The sequence below is a fragment of the Salmo salar genome, chromosome 07 (genome assembly GCF_965601325.2).
Source record: "Salmo salar chromosome 07, fSalSal1, whole genome shotgun sequence".
In the NCBI taxonomy this organism is placed as follows: Eukaryota; Metazoa; Chordata; class Actinopteri; order Salmoniformes; family Salmonidae; genus Salmo; species Salmo salar.
Window position 1 is genome coordinate 18,413,984 of NC_138297.1, and position 19,390 is coordinate 18,433,373.

The following is a 19,390-nucleotide window of genomic DNA, read 5'->3' on the forward strand; positions in this document are numbered from 1 at the left end:
AGAATAGTCATTTTTACATATGGAGACTATTTTTATTCCAGTAATACCAGTCTGCTGTGTAAGTAAAAATGTTTTTACTTTTTAATGAAACAATACAAGGCTTGCTGCAGAGCACCAACAACAGGTTATAAGGTAGAACATAGAACTGCAGATGTGTACGACTTGTTCACTTAATATAAGCACTCCAAGTAAAATATCTTCCATTAAATAAAGCCGAAAAAAGAAATTTGATAAACAAAACATTGACTAAAAAGGATCTATAATTCTGCAAAAAAATAAATAAAAAAACTCACTAAAATCAACCATTTTGCAATCAATAATTCATATTAGGACACAGCTATGCTGCACTCTTCTTTAGGGGAGTCTTCCGACTGCAGTGTGTCCTGTCCTCCCTGTACGTTCTACTGCTGGTCCTGTTTGTTGCCCATTGTGGTCGGTGTGACTGTCTCTGCTGTGTCTGAGTCTCTGTCAGATTCCTCCTCCTCCTCCTCCTCCTCCTCCTCCTCCTCCTCCTCCTCCTCCTCCTCCTCCTCCTCTGTGGCTGTGCCCTCCTGGCCCAGGGGCATGGCCCCTTTCCTTAGAGGCAAGACAGTGAAGAAGGCCTCCTGCCAGTTCCCCTTCTCCAGGTACACCAGCATGATCTCAAACACTGTGCCAGGTAACACACACACACACACACACACACACACACACACACACACACACTTAGAAATTCATAAATTAACATAAAAAAAATCCTGAGCACATTAATTCTATCACATACACTTCATATACAAAAGTATGTGGACAACCCTTCAAATAAGTGGATTTGGCTACTTCAGCCACACCCGTTATTGACGTGTCTAAAATCGAGCACACAGCCATACAATCACCATAGACAAACATTGGCGGTAGAATGACCTTATTGAAGAGCTGTGACATTCAACATGGCACCGTCATAGGATGCCACCTTTCCAACAAGTCAGTTCGTCAAATTTTTGCCCTGCTAGGGCCGACCCGGTCAACTGTAAGCGCTGTTATTGAAGTGGAAACGTCTAAGAGCAACAACAGCTCAGCCGCGAACTGGTAGGCATGCAAGCTCACAGAATGGGATCACTGAGTGCTGAAGCGCGTAAAAATCCTCTGTCCTTAGTTGCAACACTCACTACAGAGATCCAAACTTCCTCTGGAAGCAACGTCACCACAATAACTGCTAGTTGGGAGCTTTATGAAATGGGTTTCCAAGCCTAACTTCACCATGTGCAATGCCAAGCGTCGGCTGGAGTGGCGTAAGGCTCGCCGCTGTTGATCTCTGGAGCAGTGGAAACGCGTTCTCTGGAGTGATGAATCACACTTCACCATCTGGCAGTCCTACGGACCAATCAGGGTTTGGTGAATGCCAGGATAACGCTACCTGCCTGAATGCATAGTGCCAACTGTAAAGTTTGGTGGAGGAGGAATAATGGTCTGGGGGTGTTTTTCATGGTTTGGGCTAGGCCCCTTAGTTCCAGTGAAGGGAAATCTTAACACTACAGCATACAATGAAATTCTAGACGATTCTATACTTCCAACTTTGTGGCAACAGTTTGGGGAAGGCCCTTTCCTGTTTCAGCATGACAATACCCCCGTGCACAAAGCGAGGTCCATACAGAACTGGTTTGTTGAGATCGGTATGGAAGAATTTGACTGGCCTGCACAGAGCCCTGACCTCAACCCAATCGAACACCTTTGGGATGAATTGGAAAGCAGACTACGAGCCAGGCCTAATCGACCAACATCAGTGCCCGACCTCACTAATGCTCTTGTGGCTGAATGGAAGAAAGTCTCCGCAGCAATGTTCCAACATCTAGTGGAAAGCCTTCCCAGAAGAGTGGAGGCTGTTACAGCAGCAAAGGGGGGGACCAACTCCATATTAGTGCCCATGATTTTGGAATGAGATGTTCGATGAGCACGTGTCCACATACTTTTGGTCATGTAGTGGACACTAATGCTTTTTAAAAATCATTTGATAAGGGTCAAAACTACATGAATAGGCCACAGTAAATGGAGTTGGTGTCATATCTTGAGGTGTAAATAATTAGGATAGTTCCTCACCGTGGTTGACCGCCAGCACTTTGCGGCTGTTCATCTTGACAAAGCTGTTCAGTGGGAGCTGTGCGTGGTCGATCCCCAGCTCCTGAGCCCGTTTAAAGGTGACGCCCTACAGGACAAGGTTAAAGGTCAGACCAACAACTGACAAACATGGGACCTGAAGAGGGCTCAGATCTACGTGAAGTGTCTAGGGGTAGGGGGTCGATTTGGAATTGGATGTCTGACTTCCTGGTCAACACACCCAATCTGTTAGATAAAAAAAATATTTTTGCTGTCCTGTGGCAATCGACCATATAGTCACCTTCAAATATTGTAGGCAATTCTGTGGTACTGACCTTGTGGTGGTTGTGGTCCACCAGGCCTCCGATGACATAGGCCTTGGTTTCATCCAGCTCTGTCAGCACATTGGGAGAGTCAGAGGTCAAGTACACTAGCTCCTCCTTGGCCACCACCTCATGGTACGCCTCTGTTTTCACCGTTATATCCTGCTCCGGACACACGCACAGAAGGTACCAGGTGGTAATGTAATTTGCAGCCTTTCCCTCTTCACCTATAAAAGTCCTATGGCCTAATGACACATTACTCTTCGTCCAGCTACAGCTCTCTTTAACCACCCGGAAACACACCGCTCTGTATTTCCCAAGGTCATTTCAACATGCATTGACCCGTGTGCGTATTCAAACTAACAGACTTTGTACACTCACCTTCCAGTTAACCCATCCTTCATCAGTCTTATCCATGTTTTGCTTCAGCTGTCCACCAAGGCTGGTTAAATAAAACTGGGAGAAGAAGAGAGAAAAAACACCACTTCAGTCTTGAATCACTTGACTTCAGTGGAGGTTGATGGATGATGCTGCAGGGGATGGGGATGATGTCCAGTGGGGCAGGTAGGCTGACCTGAACAGGGTGCACCGCTCGTCTGTTAACTGAATAACATCTCTGGATTTGTTTATGGAGCTTCCTCACATCCTACACAGGGGAGACAATACAAACACAAACACAGGATTCAATACCGTGCCTTTCTTGTATTTACACGGAACGTTGCAGACAAACAGAAATGCCATAAATAGAGTTGACTTGATTCGTTACTCTACATGTCTGAGATGAATGTCTGTTCTACATTATTTTTTTCTATCTGAACATTCCACAATGTTGTGCCCGACTGACCACGGGGGCCATGACAGCCTACCGACCTACCTTAAACATCATGAGGTTGTCGAAGCTGCAGTCTATCACCAGTCTCAGGGGGCTACTGGTCGTCACCTCTTTCCTCAAACGCTTCCGGCCCACAAACTCCCCTCCCTCCTCCCCCTGGTTCTTCCTCTCAAGGCTCCTCTTCTGCCTCTTCTCCTTCCGCTTCTGCCTGGGAAGCACACCACAAACAAAAAGTTAGTCAAATGTAAGGATTTCATGACACTATAAAAGGTCAGACAATATTTTTTTTAATTTAATTTATTTCACCTTTATTTAACTAGGTAGGCCAGTTGAGAACAAGTTCTCATTTACAACTGCGACCTGGCCAAGATAAAGCAAAAGCAGTGTGACACAAACAACACAGAGTTACACATGGAATAAACAAACGTACAGTCAATAACACAATAGAAAAAAATCTATATACAGTGTGTGCAAATGAGGTGAGATAAGGGAGGTAAGGCAATAAATAGGCCGTAGTGGCGAAGTAATTACAATTTAGCAATTAAACACTGGAGTGATAGATGTGCAGAAGATGAATGTGCAAGTAGAGATACTGGGGTGCAAAGGAGCAACAACAAAAAAACAATATGGGGATGAGGTAGTTGGATAGGCTATTTACAGATGGGCTATGTACAAGTGCAATGATCTGTGAGCTGCTCTGACAGCTGATGCTCAAAATTAGTGAGGGAGATTCAGATTCAGTGTCTCCAGATTCAGTGATTTTTGCAATTCGTTCCAGTCATTGGCAGCAGAGAACTAGAAGGAAAGGCGGCCAAAGGAGGAATTGGCTTTGGGGATGACCAGTGAAATATACCTGCTGGAGCGTGTGCTACGGGTGGGTGCTGCTATGGTGACCAGTGAGCTGAGATAAGGCGGGGCTTTACCTAGCAACAACTTCTAGATGACCTGGAGCCAGTGGGTTTGGCGACGAATATGAAGCGAGGGCCAGCCAACGAGAGCATACAGGTCGCAGTGGTGGATAGTATATTGGGCTTTGGTGGATAGTATATGGGCTTTGGTGGCAAAACGGATGGCACAGTGATAAATGACATCGCCGAAGTCAAGGATCGGTAGGATAGTCAGTTTTACGAGGGTATGTTTGGCAGCATGAGTGAAGGATGCTTTGTTGCGAAATAGGAAACCGATTCTAGATTTCATTTTGGATTGGAGATGCTTAATGTGAGTCTGGAAGGAGAGTTTACAGTCTAACCAGACACATAGGTATTTGTAATTGCTGGACGGTGCAGGCAGCGATCGGTTGAAGAGCATGCATTTAGTTTAGCTTGCATTTAAGAGCAGTTGGAGGCCACGGAAGGAGAGTTGTATGGCATTGAAGCTCATCTGGAGGTTAGTTAACGCAGTGTCCAAAGAAGGGCCAGAAGTATACAGAATGGTGTCGTCTGCGTAGAGGTGGATCAGAGAATCACCAGCAGCAAGAGCAACATCATTGATGTATACAGAGAAGAGAGTCGGCCCGAGAATTGAACCCTGTGGCACCCCCATAGAGACTGCCAGGGGTCCGGACAACAGGCCCTCCGATTTGACACACTGAACTCTGTCAGAGAAGTAGTTGGTGAACCAGGCGAGGCAGTCATTTGAGAAACCAAGGCTGTTGAGTCTGCCGATAAGAATGTGGTGATTGACAGAGTCGAAAGCCTTGGCCAGGTCGATGAATACAGCTGCACAGTATGGTCTTTTATCGATGGCGGTTATGATATCGTTTAGGACCTTGGGTGTGGCTGAGGTGCACCCATGACCAGCTCGGAATCCAGATTGCATAGCGAAAAGGTACGGTGGGATTCGATGTGGTCGGTGATCTGTTTGTTAACTTGGCTTTCAAAGACCTTAGAAAGGCAGGGTAGGATAGATATAGGTCTGTAACAGTTTGGGTCCAGTGTCTCCCCTTTTGAAGAGGGGGATGACCGTGGCAGCTTTCCAATCTTTGGGGATCTCAGACAATACGAAAAAGGTTGAACAGGCTAGTAATAGGGGTTGCAACAATTGCGGCAGATAGTTTTAGAAAGAGAGGGTCCAGATTGTCTAGCCCAGCTGATTTATAGGGGTCCAGATTTTGCCGCTCTTTCAGAACATCAGCTATCTGGATTTGGGTGAAGGAGAAATGGGGAGGCTTGGGCAAGTTGCTGTGGGGGGTGCAGAGCTGTTGACCGGGGTAGGGGTAGCCAGGTGGAAAGCATGACCAGCCGTAGAAAATTGCTTATTGAATTTCTCAATTATCGTGAATTTAAATCGGTGGTGACAGTGTTTCCTAGCCTCAGTGCAGTGGGCAGCTGGGAGGAGGTGCTCTTATTCTCCATGGACTTTACAATGTCCCAGAACATTTTGGAGTTTGTGCTACAGGATGCAAATTTCTGTGACAATTTCAATATGACATGATCATACACAACAAGGCACTTCCTGCTTACGAAAATCAACATTAAAATGTATCATGTGTGCATGCTTCAAGGCACAACTTCCCATAAGTCAATAGTGGCAATCTATGTAGAGTTGAATTCTGTTGTTGTTTGTAAGCAGTATGATGATGTCTTACTGTTAAGTCAATAATTTGTCAATATGTACATAGTCACAAAGAAGTAGACTAAGTGAATGCATGGGGGAAGTTTTCATTGAAAACATTACTTAATACTTAAACAGTAACTAACGTATACCAAGTTAGCTACTTACTTGCGAAGATTCCTCTCCTCTTCCCATTTCTGGTGCCTCATAAGCTTCTTCCTCTGTTTTTTTGAGAGAGTCTCGGTTTCTTTTTTATAAGCACTGCTCTGTCCCTCCTTATTCTCAGTGGCACTGGCAACATCATTCTTCTCCTTTGACGGTGTTAAATATTCGCTGGACATTGGTCGTGTGTTTTTGCTTCTGTTGCAAACAGCCTGGTTGTCGCTACTACTAGGTAGTGTTCAAATGCACGTACTACTGGGAAAGTAACGCTTACCAACCACATGCATATAATAATTCACACACACATTCGCTAACTAATGCATTTAATTTTTTTTTAAGTACCCTCTAAAAACATAATACATCGGCTAAATGTTCCCTGTCAGTCTGGCCATTCCACATGTACCTTTTTCCGTTGTCCCACAATATGTCCTCTTCTGCAAACACTGCACAGTCGCACAATTTATGACGCTCTGCCGCTCGCCAAAGATCTAGGTTCAATCTATGCAAATTCACAACCATGCTATGCACATTATGTTGGTAGAAATGAAAGTAAAAGTTTAACTTGTTTCAGTTGCAACGAGAGAGGAGCTATTGAACAACATGAAAACCTTCACTGTTCTCCTTTGTTTAATTCCATATGCAGGTAAATTAGAACATATATTCTGTTATTAATGTTATTATTTTCTGTTTACCCTTCATGCTATCTTTCATCCCTGTTGTGGCGGTTCACAACCTCCCCATTAGTGTTGAGCGATTACTGTTTTTTTTTAGGCCGGTTGGTTGATTATTTAAAAAAAATATTCGTGGTTTTCGATGTAATTTTTAAAAGAACACATGAAATGCATTATAAAATAGAGCTTTTAAATGAAAATAAATAATGAACATTCAATTGCCAAAACATTGGGTAGACATCAATAGCAAAATAGGAAATTACTATGAAATAATACAATATTTATGTTGTGTATATTACTTAGTTGTTATTTGGTGACTTTATTATTTGTCATTCCTTAAAGTAATCAACTCTGCTCAGGCCGTAGCAGTCAGCCAGCCAATCTAACATGACGTCCTCCCCATACTGTAATCTCTATATCCGTCCAAAGATCGTTATATAATGACGAGACGCTCATGTCTCCGCCCTAACAAGGGGAGTCGTTGTCCCAAAGACGGGAAGGCAGGCGACAAGCTTAAATCCAAAATAAACCCATAGGGCTTATTTTGGACAGATTTTGCCGAGAGTGAAACCTCTCGCTTCGCCTCTTCCTCTCGGATCCGTCTGAGCAGGAATAAACTGCCACAATGAGTTATGGTCTTTGTGGTTAATGGAATGCAAGTAATTAAACCGACGTCGGTCAATTAGGCCTACGTGTTTACCAACCACACAAAAAAACAACCGAAATATCGTTTAATTGCTCAGCACTATTCTCTTTCCTCCCCAGGTGTGCTAGGATTCCTACAGGTGCAATGGCTGCGCTGTCGACTGAAAGATGAGTATGTATGGACAAATGATGAGGGACACATTGAAACTAATAACAGCTACAGAGATGCGGTGTTGCAGTTTGAAAACTCAGGGAACAGCGCTTTGTTGTCTGAATCAATCACGTTCCTTGTTGCAGGTGAGTCAGATCCGTTTAGTGGAGAGTAAACTCAAAAACTATTTTGATTTTGTCATTGGCTTTACCCACCTATTATGCAGTGTGTTTTGCGTTAGGGTTTTTCCTGAGCTATTGGTATGGTTTATGGACTCTTAGCACCTTTTTTTCTATCTAGAACCAAAAAGGATTCTTCGTCTTTCCCCATAGGAGAACCCTTTGAAGAACCCTTTTTGGTTCCAGTTAGAACCCTTTCCCCAGAGGGTTCTACATGGAAGCCAATAGAGTTGTATCTGGAACCAAAAAGGGTTCTCCTAGTTCTATGGCAGTGTTCACAAACATTTTTTGAGTCAAGATCACTGCTCTGATAATAAAAAATAAAAAACATGACTTAAATTTAACATTATCCTAAAAACTGTTCTGTAGGCATGATGTTTGGGCAGTAGGACTAATATGACTAATATACGTGATCATAGCATATTAGCTCTATGCTTGGCCTGACAATATTGGTATTCTTAGACCATATTATATTTCAAAACTCAAGCTTTGATAACAAAATGGATCAGTTGGTGTAGCACTTGCGTAGCGTAAATGTAAATAATTCGCTTTTTACTTTACTGGACTGATGGGGGGTCAAATCATGACGTCAGTGATCTTCAGGTCGGAAAGTCGGAGCTCATGAAAGATGCCCAAGTTTCCGAGTTAGATGACCTTTCAAAACGATTTTCCCCAGTAGAATCATGTTTTTTCCCGACTTCCCAGTTGTCTTGAACACACTGAAATCTGAAATTTCTGAGTTCCCAATTTTTATGAACACGCCTTTAGTCTAAGGAGAGGCCTCAGTTGAGACTGACCAGAGAGGGGGGACACCGTCTTCCAACCAATGGCGAAACTGGAGTAGCACCGCATCTGCCTCATGCACAAATTTCTGTTGTTCCTTTGACAAGAGAATGTGAAATATTCCTCGATATTACAATAAACACGTCAGCTGCTAATAATAGTAAAAACTCAGGGCTATCGATACACTTGGCTACTCATACATTGCAGCGTGAGTGGAAGTACAGAGAATAGTTTGTTTTGTAATAGTGTTGATTAAAAACAGTGACAGTGCTGAATAAAAACTTAAAAACCATGACCACAGAAACACTGTCAAAGAATTGGCCAGCGCAGTAGGCACACTCGACTTAGACACATATACCCGGTGTGACAAATTAAATGGTTAAAAATGGGAACATGTTGCTTATCGGTGCGCAGGTCGTCTGAATCAATTGCACCTAATGCCAACAGCGGGGAAAAAGGAGCGCAAGCCTTTATCGTCGACCTGTTGGGCACCACTGTTCTATGGGGACAGCCAAAGAACCCTTTTTCAAAGAGTGTAGGGCTCTGGGATTATCCGCACATTTTCTACTACAACAACCCTGAGTAAGAGACAACTTACATACAAAGTCCTTCTTATTCTGCTACTTGTGTTTGTTGGAATTCTAACCCAGATGTGTCTTCCCCAGCATCTAAGGTGGATATGAGGAAGTTTGTGGAGGGTCCGGTGGATCAACTGCAGTGTGACATCCACAGGTACAGCAAAGGGATGAGCCGTGTGCGCTGGCCAAGCCTGGGAGGAACGGGGCACGACATCTGGTTCACCTGCACACTGCGGCACACCGCAGGCCTCTTCAACATCACCTCCTTCCTCAGAGTCACCCCGGCCACGACCATGTCGGCCCACCAGCCAGACTTCCTCAGCTGGCTCACCATCGGAGTTAAAGAACAAATAAGTGCCTCGGGTATGGTGCAGACCAATGAATTTATTTTGTATTGTGGACGTACATACAAATACAGCATACACTTTAACATCTACTCTTGTGTCTATGATTTTATACAGGTATGTTTGGCAGTGGTCCAACCTAAGATCTGTCTGTGTACCTCCCCTCTCCTCTATTGCCCTTACCTTCCTCACACTCTCCCTGTGGCCTGTCTTTATGTAGCTGTGATGGTGCTTATGACCCGCTCTCCATCCGTGCGGGTGGGCCTGCAGGAAGAGAGGACCCTGCACTGTCAGTTTGCCGTGGACCACAAGGTCCCTCACCTTACAGTCGAGTGGCATCTACAGCGGCACGGAGCGCGCCGGACCAAGCTGTTCAGCTACTCCAGCAGCTCAGGTCAGACAGAGGGCAGCGGGGTGGCAGTGAAGGGCATTGCCGGGGGGGATGCCTCCCTGACTGTGCCCATCACCAAGGTGAGCAGTGAGGGGACGTACGTGTGTTCTGTCCGCGTACCCCCACTCAACGGGAGCGTGGACATCGCGCTGCACATCATAGGTGAGACCTCTGGGGGTATGAGGGAGGCAGCTCACTGTGTTGGGGTCAATTTAGTTTTCAATTCAGTCAAATCAGGAAGTAAATTGAAATCATTGAAAATGACTTGAGGAAGAGCAACTTTAAATAATCACACTGATGCATGGCAGACATTAGATGCCCGTCTTTTGTGTTTCACTCCTCTCCTCCCTCAGAGCCTCCTAATGTTTCCTTGACCACAAAGGAGGAGCAGATCCCCAGGGTAGTGTGTGAGGCTAATGGCTTTTACCCCCTGGACGTGGACATTGACCTTTTCAAGGAGACCAGCAGTGGTCAACGGCCTGAAAAGCTGGGGAACGTCTTGCACTCTAGTCACATCCAACACCATGACGGTACTCACTCTGTGGCAGCCTTCGTCCGGCTGCGGCCCTCCCCTCAGGACTCTGGGTGCGAAACATATTCCTGTAGAGTGTCACACGTCTCCCTGCAAGGTCTGTACATCCACAAGAGCATTATCGGCCCAGGTGAGATCAATCAATCCAATGTATAAAGCCCTATACATCAGCACCAGTCACAAAGTGATGCAAAATAAGTCAAAGTAAAAGATGGTCAGAAAAACAGCCTAGTTAGAAGACACCTAGAGATGACTTAAACACAGCACGTTTTTAGAGGACATTTCTTTTCAAATGTTAGGAGTATATCCTCTGTGTGAATGTAATACTATATTATATTTAACCTGTGATGAATCTTATCAGGCTGTTGGACTTGGATTCATCTGACCTTGCCTGGATTGGTATGCCTGATTTTTGTGATCATTTTCATAGGTGAGCCTTTCCTACTCTGTGAACATAATCATTGAGTCACTGCTAGAATGACTGATAGATCACTCAAATTATAAAATATTATTTTGGTTTCCTTAACCTGTAAACTTGTTCAATGGAATAGTGTTAATTGATTGTGAGGACAAATTATTTTCTTTCACAGCAGTAACAAGACAACGTTTTTTTTAACAAGACGGTAAGAAGACGATAAAAGAAAGACTCCACCTCCTTGTCCCCCTTTTGCAGCTCAGTGCTTCATTTGGACATTTTGGGTGTGTGAAGTACCTTTTATTGTTTGTTTAATTGCTTGTATTTAATAATTACTACACTGTTTCTGGATTGTGTGTTTCAACAGTTCTGTACTTGCTTTGGTATTTATTATTCACATAACTTGACCTATGAAGAATTATCGATTCATCTCAATACAACATTTTATTATGTCCTATTTTCCAAATTAATTTCTTATGTAGACTGTAGTTATAGCGGTACAATTCACTGGTCATATTACCCATGTACAGTACCAGTCAAAAGTTTGGACACACCTACTCATTCCAGGGTTTTTCTTTATTTGTACTATTTTCTACATTGTAGAATAATAGTGAAGACATCAAAACTATGAAATAACACATATGGAATCATGTAGTAACCAAAAAAGTGTTAAAAAAAATCAAAATATATTTGAGATTCTTCAAAGTAGCCACCCTTTGCCTTGATGACAGCTTTGCACACTCTTGGCATTAAGATTTAGAATCTTTAAACATCGATGATAGGATTAATTCCATTAGTTTCATTAAGTCAATGTATTTGTATTTATTATGGATCCCCATTAGCCAAAGCAGCAGCTATTCTTCCTTGGGTCCAGCAGAATTAAGGCAGTTTATACAATTTTACAACATTACAATACATTCACAGATTTCACAACACACTGTGTGCCCTCTGGCCCCTACTCCACCACTACCACATATCTACAGTACTAAATCCATGTGTATGTATAGTGTGTATGTTATCGTGTGTGTGTGTGTATGCATGTGTCTGTGCCAATGTTTGTGTTGCTTCACAGTCCCCGCTGTTCCATAAGGTGTTTATGTAATCTGTTTTTTTAAATCTAATTTTACTGCTTGCGTCAGTTACTTGATGTGGAATAGACTTCCATATACAGCTGAAGTTGGAGGTTTACGTACACCTTAGCCAAATACATTTAAACTCCGTTTTTCACAATTCCTGACATTTAATCCTAGTAAAAATTCCCTATTTTAGGTCAGTTAGATCACCACTTTATTTTAAGAATGTGAAATGTCAGAATAATAGAGTGATTTATTTCAGCTTTTATTTCTTTCATCACATTCCCAGTGGGTCAGAAGTTTACATACACTCAATTAGTATTTGGTAGCATTGACTTTAAATTGTTTAACTTGGGTCAAATGTTTCTGGTAAGCTCCCTGAGCGGTATGACGGCTGCATGATCCCATGGTGTTTATACTGTCGTACTATTGTTTGTACAGGTGAACGTGGTACCTTCAGGCATTTGGAAATTTCTCCCAAGGATGAAACAGACTTGTGGAGGTCTGCAATTTTTTTTCTGAGGGCTTGGCTGATTTCTTTTGATTTTCCCATGATGTCAAGCAAAGAGGCACTGAGTTTGAAGGTCGGCCTTGAAATACATCCATAGGTACACCTCCAATTGACTCAAATGATGTCAATTAGCCAATCAGAAGCTTCTAAAGCCATGACATCATTTTCTGGAATTTTCCAAGCTGTTTAAAAGCACAGTCAACTTAGTGTATGTAAACTTCTGACCCACTGGAATTGTGATACAGTGAATTTTAAGTGAAATAATCTGTCTATAAATAATTGTTGGACAAATTACTTGTGTCATGCACGAAGTAGATGTCCTAACCGACTTGCCAAAACTATAGTTTGTTAACAAGAAATTTGTGGAGTGGTTGAAAAATTAGTTTTAATGACTCCAACAGTGTATGTAAACTTTCGACTGGTGGTCCCGTGTGGCTCAGTTGGTAGAGCATGGTTTTTGCAACGCCAGGGTTGTGGGTTCGATTCCCACGGGGGACCAGTACGGAGGAAAAAAATGTATGAAATGTATGCATTCACTACTGTAAGTCGCTCTGGATAAGAGCGTCTGCTAAATGACGTAAATTTAAATGACTTCAACTGTATGTTTACCTTTGATGTTAATTGGCATTGATGATGTTAAATGGCATTATGCTTATCCTTGTTATTCCGAACTATTTTATTAACATTATTATTCTCTTGGCCAAATATTATATTCACAAATGTAAATGGGGTGGAAAAATTCCTTATTTTGTAGTTTTTTTTCATTGAACTATTATTGACGGTATGTTTGTTTATTCCATGTGTAACTCTGGGTTGTTGTTTACGTCACACTGCTTTTCTTTATCTTGGCCAGGTCGCAGTTGTGAATGAGAACTTATGCTCAACAAGCCTACCTGGTTAAATAAAAGTTAAAAAAATGTTACAATTTTATAAATCCCTCAAACTTGTGAAACTTAAAAAGTTGGAAAAATGATTAAAAGTAATGTCTCTGAATGTCTATTAATGTCTCATTGCCTTGTCACATATTAATGATGTCCTGAATTATTCTTTCTTTGGGAGGGTTTGCCTGGTGTTTAATTATTTCATTGTTTTCATTGTATTCACAGGATTGTCCCGGTATTTATGTGTAATATTATTTTTGCAATAAACTAAATTTAAAAAAAGAAAATAAGACAATGTACTTTGTAATATTCATGTTATACCAGTGCAGTGGTATATTTTTATATAACCAACTACTGCACCGATGTTAGCATAGCGTCAGTTAGCACCCATTTGCACGTGAGCTAGCTAATTGCTTACAGTAAGTGAATCATATTTGGACAAATTTGCCTATTTGAGCAGGAAGGCTAGGTTTACATGTACAGTTATGTAATCGATTTGATCGTTGATTTTCTGTGTTTCTTCAATGTATGCCTTGTGTTTGGCAGGCTCTAAATGTGTATCGTTGATGCCGACGGCCATTCCCTAAGTTACACATAGCGAGTCTACACAACCTACACATAGTATATACAGTCATGAAATTATTCAATAAACTATGTATTTCTTTGTTTATTGAATATATTTGATGTTCACGTTTTTTGATTTGCCCTGTTTTTTCAGTTACATCAGTGTATTTGATTAAATGTTATTCCTCTCTTTCAGAGTTCACAATCATAAAGTGTGGCTTCAGTTGTAGAAATGCGACACACTTTCATTGTTGCTATTGCTACAGCAACAGTAATCAACAGAGCACAGTTTATGTGGAGGCAGTTGACAACAAGAAAAAGACTGCCTTTGCCTCTTTTGAGAAGCAGGAATGAAGCCATTTTTGAGGAGTGGAGAAACCTTGTTTTTGTCTGCTGTGTTAATTGTTTCAATTGTTAATTGTGTTTTGATGTTTAGTAAGTCACCCGAGTCTCTGATCTCTGTACTGGAGCTGGTATAACTTAATGTACAAAGCACATTCAGCTTGTCAGTATGTCTGTATGGTATACTGTCTCCATTCTCATGAGGAAAGTAAATAGCATTATAAATCAGGAGAGGTAGTAACTGTATATATATGCTCAATTAAATAATATAATTACAAAGTTATAACATCAACACAATTGTAACAGTACATGACATACATAACAAGTCTGTTGTTCACTGCAACAATATCAGTAGCTTGTCTCAAATATAGCATGAAGCAAAAAGTGTTACAACATGTGCTGGAACCACTTCATATAATGTTTCTTACGATCTTCAAAAATGAAATATGTTTGTTTTCAACGTGTGCCTTGCACAAACGTGTGTGTTTGTATTCAGTGTGTGACTGTCAAACCTCAGATGGACAACAAAAGCCCACATTGATCCCGGCCCAGAACTGCACACTGCAGTCAGGGGTATTTGTTATTGTTAGATCAGCGTTTAAAGTGGGTAGATAAAACGGTAGCCGAGTACCAGGAAGATAATGATCGGTTACGAAGAATGCTGCGGATCACGCCAGATAAACTATGTAGAATCGGTGCGTATGTAGCCTAATATTGGACTAAACTGTACTCCTTAGTCCAAGGACCATACATGTTCTGTTTAAAGGCGAATTGTCGCTTGAAGTCAAAACAGCCAAATACTCCATATTAATGTGAATCGTTTCTTAATTGCGGTACGATTCTATTAACAAAAATACCTCTACCACGTCACTTTTGTTTTGAGCTGACATCACCGGCCAGACCGGGTCTCCCGGCTCAGGCATAGGAAGCAGCTGGTTGCGAAATAAATGCAATCACTTTGGGTGAGTTTATTTTACATGGCCGGTACCCCGGGTTGGCGGAGTTTGTTTATTTTAGACCGTTCCATAAACGGGTTGTTTAGCAACAAAACTGAGGCGTGCGCAACTATGGGGCAAAACAGACTGGTTTGGCTTAGAGATTGTTGACAACATGTAGCCTAAACAATATTTTGTCTGCAATGTTTATTGAAAACAAATACATTTGCACAACGATCACTTGTTGTCTCTCAAATACATAGTTACGGTTGTTTGTGAGCTAGCTAGCGAATTGTAGCCATATTAGCATATACATGAAAGTCAAAACACCTTGAAACAAGACATGGCAGACCTATTAAGAACAAAATAAAATAAAAACTAGCTGAACCAAGACACCTACGATTCCCCACATGGAGGCTTTTTGTAATTGTTGCTAGCTATCTGGCCATCCAGAATCACGGCCTTCTGCCCCATTGAAGCGCATCATTTTCGTGACGTTGTCAGCTAACCCGTCTATTGGTCCTTAAGCAAAATCTCCACTCACCCAGGGTACCGGTCCATGCAAAACGAACTTGCCCTTTTAAACAACGCAAACCCTGAGCAGCCGGGCCATCTTAATCGAAACCCGTCAATGTTTACAGAAGACAGCCAATACAAATCTTAGGAAAAACAATATTTCTACTAGTTAATTTCGCCGAATCATCACTGCATATACATTTCTAAATAGCTGCTAGTGTTGGCTCTCATTTGAGTGATAGTTTGACCCTCGTCCGTGTATTGTATTGAGGCCAGAGATATTTATAAGAGAGGCGCTCAGATTTTTTCATGCCACCCTGGTCTGAAAATGACAGCTGCATTATAAGTTCCATCACGGACAGGCGCTTATGACAAACACTGGTACAAAACCAAAGATATTGATCTGAATTAGGCAATCAATTGTGTGTCATCTGATGACTATAAACCTTTATACTAACATCACCAATTTGAGGTAAAAACAATGTGTATTTCCTGTAATTCTTGTGTGGTGAAAACGTTACTCTGTGTAATGTAGTAACACCATGGGGAAAGTTGTGAAATATAAAATAATTAAATGTCAAAATAATTTACTATTTCAATTTAGGATGATATTAAATCAAGCACACTCAGATATTTTTTTACAACTATTACATATTTCTTACTACTTTAACTATAGACAGAGTTTAAAAAAATGCCTAACCACAATTTAACCAGGTGCTCTAGACTAGAGCTTCCATATGACTGTGCAGCAGGCTGAATGTTCAACATCCCTACTCCAATGCATTTCATTGGAGACATTGAATCTTCCTTTTGATTAGCTGAGGGGGAAAGCATGAAACGGTCTAAGTACAATTTATACTTGTTTGCAATATGGTTTTGGAAACCTTGAACACAACTTAATTAGCATCCTAAAATAACACAAAAAATACAAAAGATTTGAGCCAACGTTTTTTTTATTCCCTCCCATGTTTCCATATTAGCTCAGGAAGTGTCGTAGTTCAGGTAAATGTGCAATGCAAAAATCATTTGTGGGCGCACAGTAAGTGTATCATTTGTATTTGATCAAATTATTTTGGGGTGATATGAATATAGAGTTTCTAAGGTTTGTGGATTATTAAAGGTTACAGTGTCTGGACTTTTGGACACATTGACCGCAGTGTGTTCCATAGTAGGCATGAGAGCCCAAGCCCTATAGTGCTTGTGTGATCGAGAGGAAATACCTAGATATCTGCACTCAAGCATGTCTAAAGGCTGTATAGATCATAGAGATCTATAATTCAAGTGTTCTGTTTCATTCTGTGGTATATAGATAACCTCTGCTCCTTCTCTCCTTCCCTCCAAACCTCTCTCGCTGTCTCTGAAGAGGAGATTCCCTCTGAGCAGCAGCACTGTGATCAGGAGTGGAGCTCCAGTCTGAGGCAGGAGGAACCAGAGCCCACACAGATTAAAGAGGAACTCTGGACCAGTCAGGAGGAAGAGCAGCTTCAAGTGCTGGAGCCTGATATCATAGAGTTTATATTCACTCCTTCCTGTGTGAAAAGTGAATGTGATCAAGAGGACACACTTCAGTCCTTGACTCTTCCCCAAACTCAGACTGTGGAGAACAGAGAGAGTGACTCTAAACCAGTGGATCTCAAACCTTTTGGCACTGTGACCAACCTAAAGGGTCTCGACATTCCCTGTGAACCTCCAGATAATCAAAACAATACCTCCAGCCACCTCTCATCCTTAAGCAGAGACCCAGTAGGACTTGACAGAAGCCCACCATTGCATCCTAGCCCACTATTGGATCCTAGCTCCCCCCAAAGTAAGAAAACTGGACAAAACTGAAAGAAATTAGGGCTAAGAGATCTTCTGTCAGAAGATGGGAGTAAAAAGGCAGGATGTGGACAATACTTTTAGGAAAGCAAAGCAACTCTGAATCATTCATACTGTGTGTTTCAGATGAATAGCTGTGTGATGGATTTACTTTTGTAAAATGTTCTATGTGAATAATGTGAATAAAGTTTGATTTGATTTGAATGATGAGGTAATGATCAAACATGAATACACAGTATGATGGGAATCAGGCCTGCTGTTAAAAGACTGTTGATGTCTTCAAGCCATAAGAAACTGGAATTCCTGGTTGTTTGTTTTTGGAATGTTTCTCAGGGTGAGAGAATGGTGTGATTGATGTTATTGATACATAAAAATAAAAAAAGTGCTTTCCAGAAAAGATGTCCTTGCATTTGTCCAAGGGTATTTCTCATATAGTTTGACCAAGTGCTGCTCATTCATGATATTGTTTATTTTGGGAAGTAATGATTAACAGTCGACTCCTGATAAGTGCATTGTGTATGAGCGCATACTGTGTTTTAAGTGCATATCTTGTAGTTATGACTGGTCCCTGTACCGTGCAGAAAAACCCCATCCACATGGGGCACTGTGTTATATTTATGGGCTCGCCACCCGCTGATGCAAACAGAAGAAGAAGACAATGCAGAAGTAAAAGTCAGAGTGTTTTTTTTAATGAGGGTTTTTGTTTGTGACTACCATTCTTCCCTCGTTGACGAAGGCAAACAAGCTGAATTCCCAACTCTCAGTCGACTGAAACGTGTTTGGGGGCTGCCACATCCGCTCCAAGCTGTTTCAGTTATCAATAATCATCTGTTTCAATGCGTTTTCCAATTCAGTTCATGCAATAAATGATCATCACATTACTAATTAGAACCGTTTTCTCACTCATAGTTTATCAAAATATGGATGGGTTTTACTGGAAGGCACAGACCAGCTATAACTAAACCAGAGAATGCAGTTATCAGGAGAAATCAGGAGAAATTAAGAATGCTATTGAATTGGTACTGGAAAAACAGTGAAGTGCACGTAAAACACAGTATGCACTCGTACACAACGCACTTAAGGCGTCGACTGTTAACTGGTTTGTACCTTGTAGTAAAACCCCAACCTTGATGAAATTGAACTTCCTTATGAAATATATGTTACCAATCCAAATATGATTATTCATGTTATTAGTCGTTCAGTGGGGTCTTCCTCTAACATATACTCATGCAATAAGGTCCGGGGGGGTGTGGAATATGCCAATATACCACGGCTAAGGGCTGTTCGCGTGGAGTGCCTGGATACAGCCCTTAGTCAAGGTATATCCACCATATACCACAAACCCCCGAGGTGCCTTATTGCTATTATTAACCGGCTACCAACGTAATTAGAGCAGTGAAAATAAATGTTTTGTCATACCCGTACGGCTTTCAGCCAACCAGCATTCAGGGCTCGAACCACCCAGTTTATAATTTTAACATTATATCCAAAAAGTTGGATTTCATAACCTAATACATACATCCGGTGCTAAGCACCGAGCTCTGTTGACATAGAGGTGCAGGTTCCTCGCAAGAACTTTAGAGGATTTTACATGTTGTGGTCGTCATCTTTAAAGTTGTTTCAGCCTGTCACAAAAAGCAACATTAGCATGACACAAGCTGAATTAAAAGGCTTTCAAAATAAAAAGCTTGGTATATGCTTATAAGGCTACTACGCGAGTCAGTAGATTGATTCAGGTTACATTATTGCATGGTTGTACCGCCCTGGCCATAGATAGGGGTTTTTGTTCTTTATTTTGGTTAGGCCAGGGTGTTACATTGGGTGGGCGTTCTATGTTCCTTTTTCTATGTTTTTGTATTTCTTTGTTTTGGGCCGTGTGTGGCTCCCAATCAGGCACAGCTGAAGTTCGTTGTTGCTGATTGGGAGTCACACATAAGAAGCATGTTTTTCCTTTGGGTTTTGTGGGTAATTGTATTCTGTTAGTGTGTTTTCCTGACAGGACTGTTTCTGGTCGTTTTTGTAAAGTGTTCTCTTTTTGAATTAAAATTCTAATGATGAACACATCCTCCGCTGCACCTTGGTCTAATTCTGACGACGGCCGTTACAATGGTAAATGTTTCT

The 19,390-nt window shown here is 41.6% G+C and overlaps 2 protein-coding genes across 2 annotated transcripts; one reads left to right on the top strand and one right to left on the bottom strand.

Annotated features, from left to right (window-relative positions):
• Positions 1-57: 57 nt before the first annotated feature.
• LOC106608639 (tRNA methyltransferase 10 homolog A) lies at positions 58-6,384 on the bottom strand. The gene is made up of 7 exons (XM_014206709.3): positions 5,947-6,384; positions 3,268-3,433; positions 2,968-3,039; positions 2,775-2,849; positions 2,406-2,555; positions 2,074-2,179; positions 58-649 (listed from the first exon to the last, which is right to left on the bottom strand). Exons 1-7 carry the CDS (start codon positions 6,117-6,119, stop codon positions 402-404), a joined length of 990 nt encoding a protein of 329 aa, XP_014062184.3. The 5' UTR covers positions 6,120-6,384; the 3' UTR covers positions 58-401.
• A 28-nt stretch (positions 6,385-6,412) lies between these two features.
• LOC106608637 (tapasin-related protein) lies at positions 6,413-13,384 on the top strand. Its single transcript, XM_014206707.3, has 7 exons — positions 6,413-6,583; positions 7,377-7,553; positions 9,035-9,310; positions 9,512-9,844; positions 10,036-10,344; positions 10,576-10,644; positions 10,805-13,384. The coding sequence occupies exons 1-7, from the start codon at positions 6,541-6,543 to the stop codon at positions 10,828-10,830; spliced, it is 1,233 nt and encodes a 410-aa protein (XP_014062182.1). The 5' UTR covers positions 6,413-6,540; the 3' UTR covers positions 10,831-13,384.
• Positions 13,385-19,390: the final 6,006 nt, after the last annotated feature.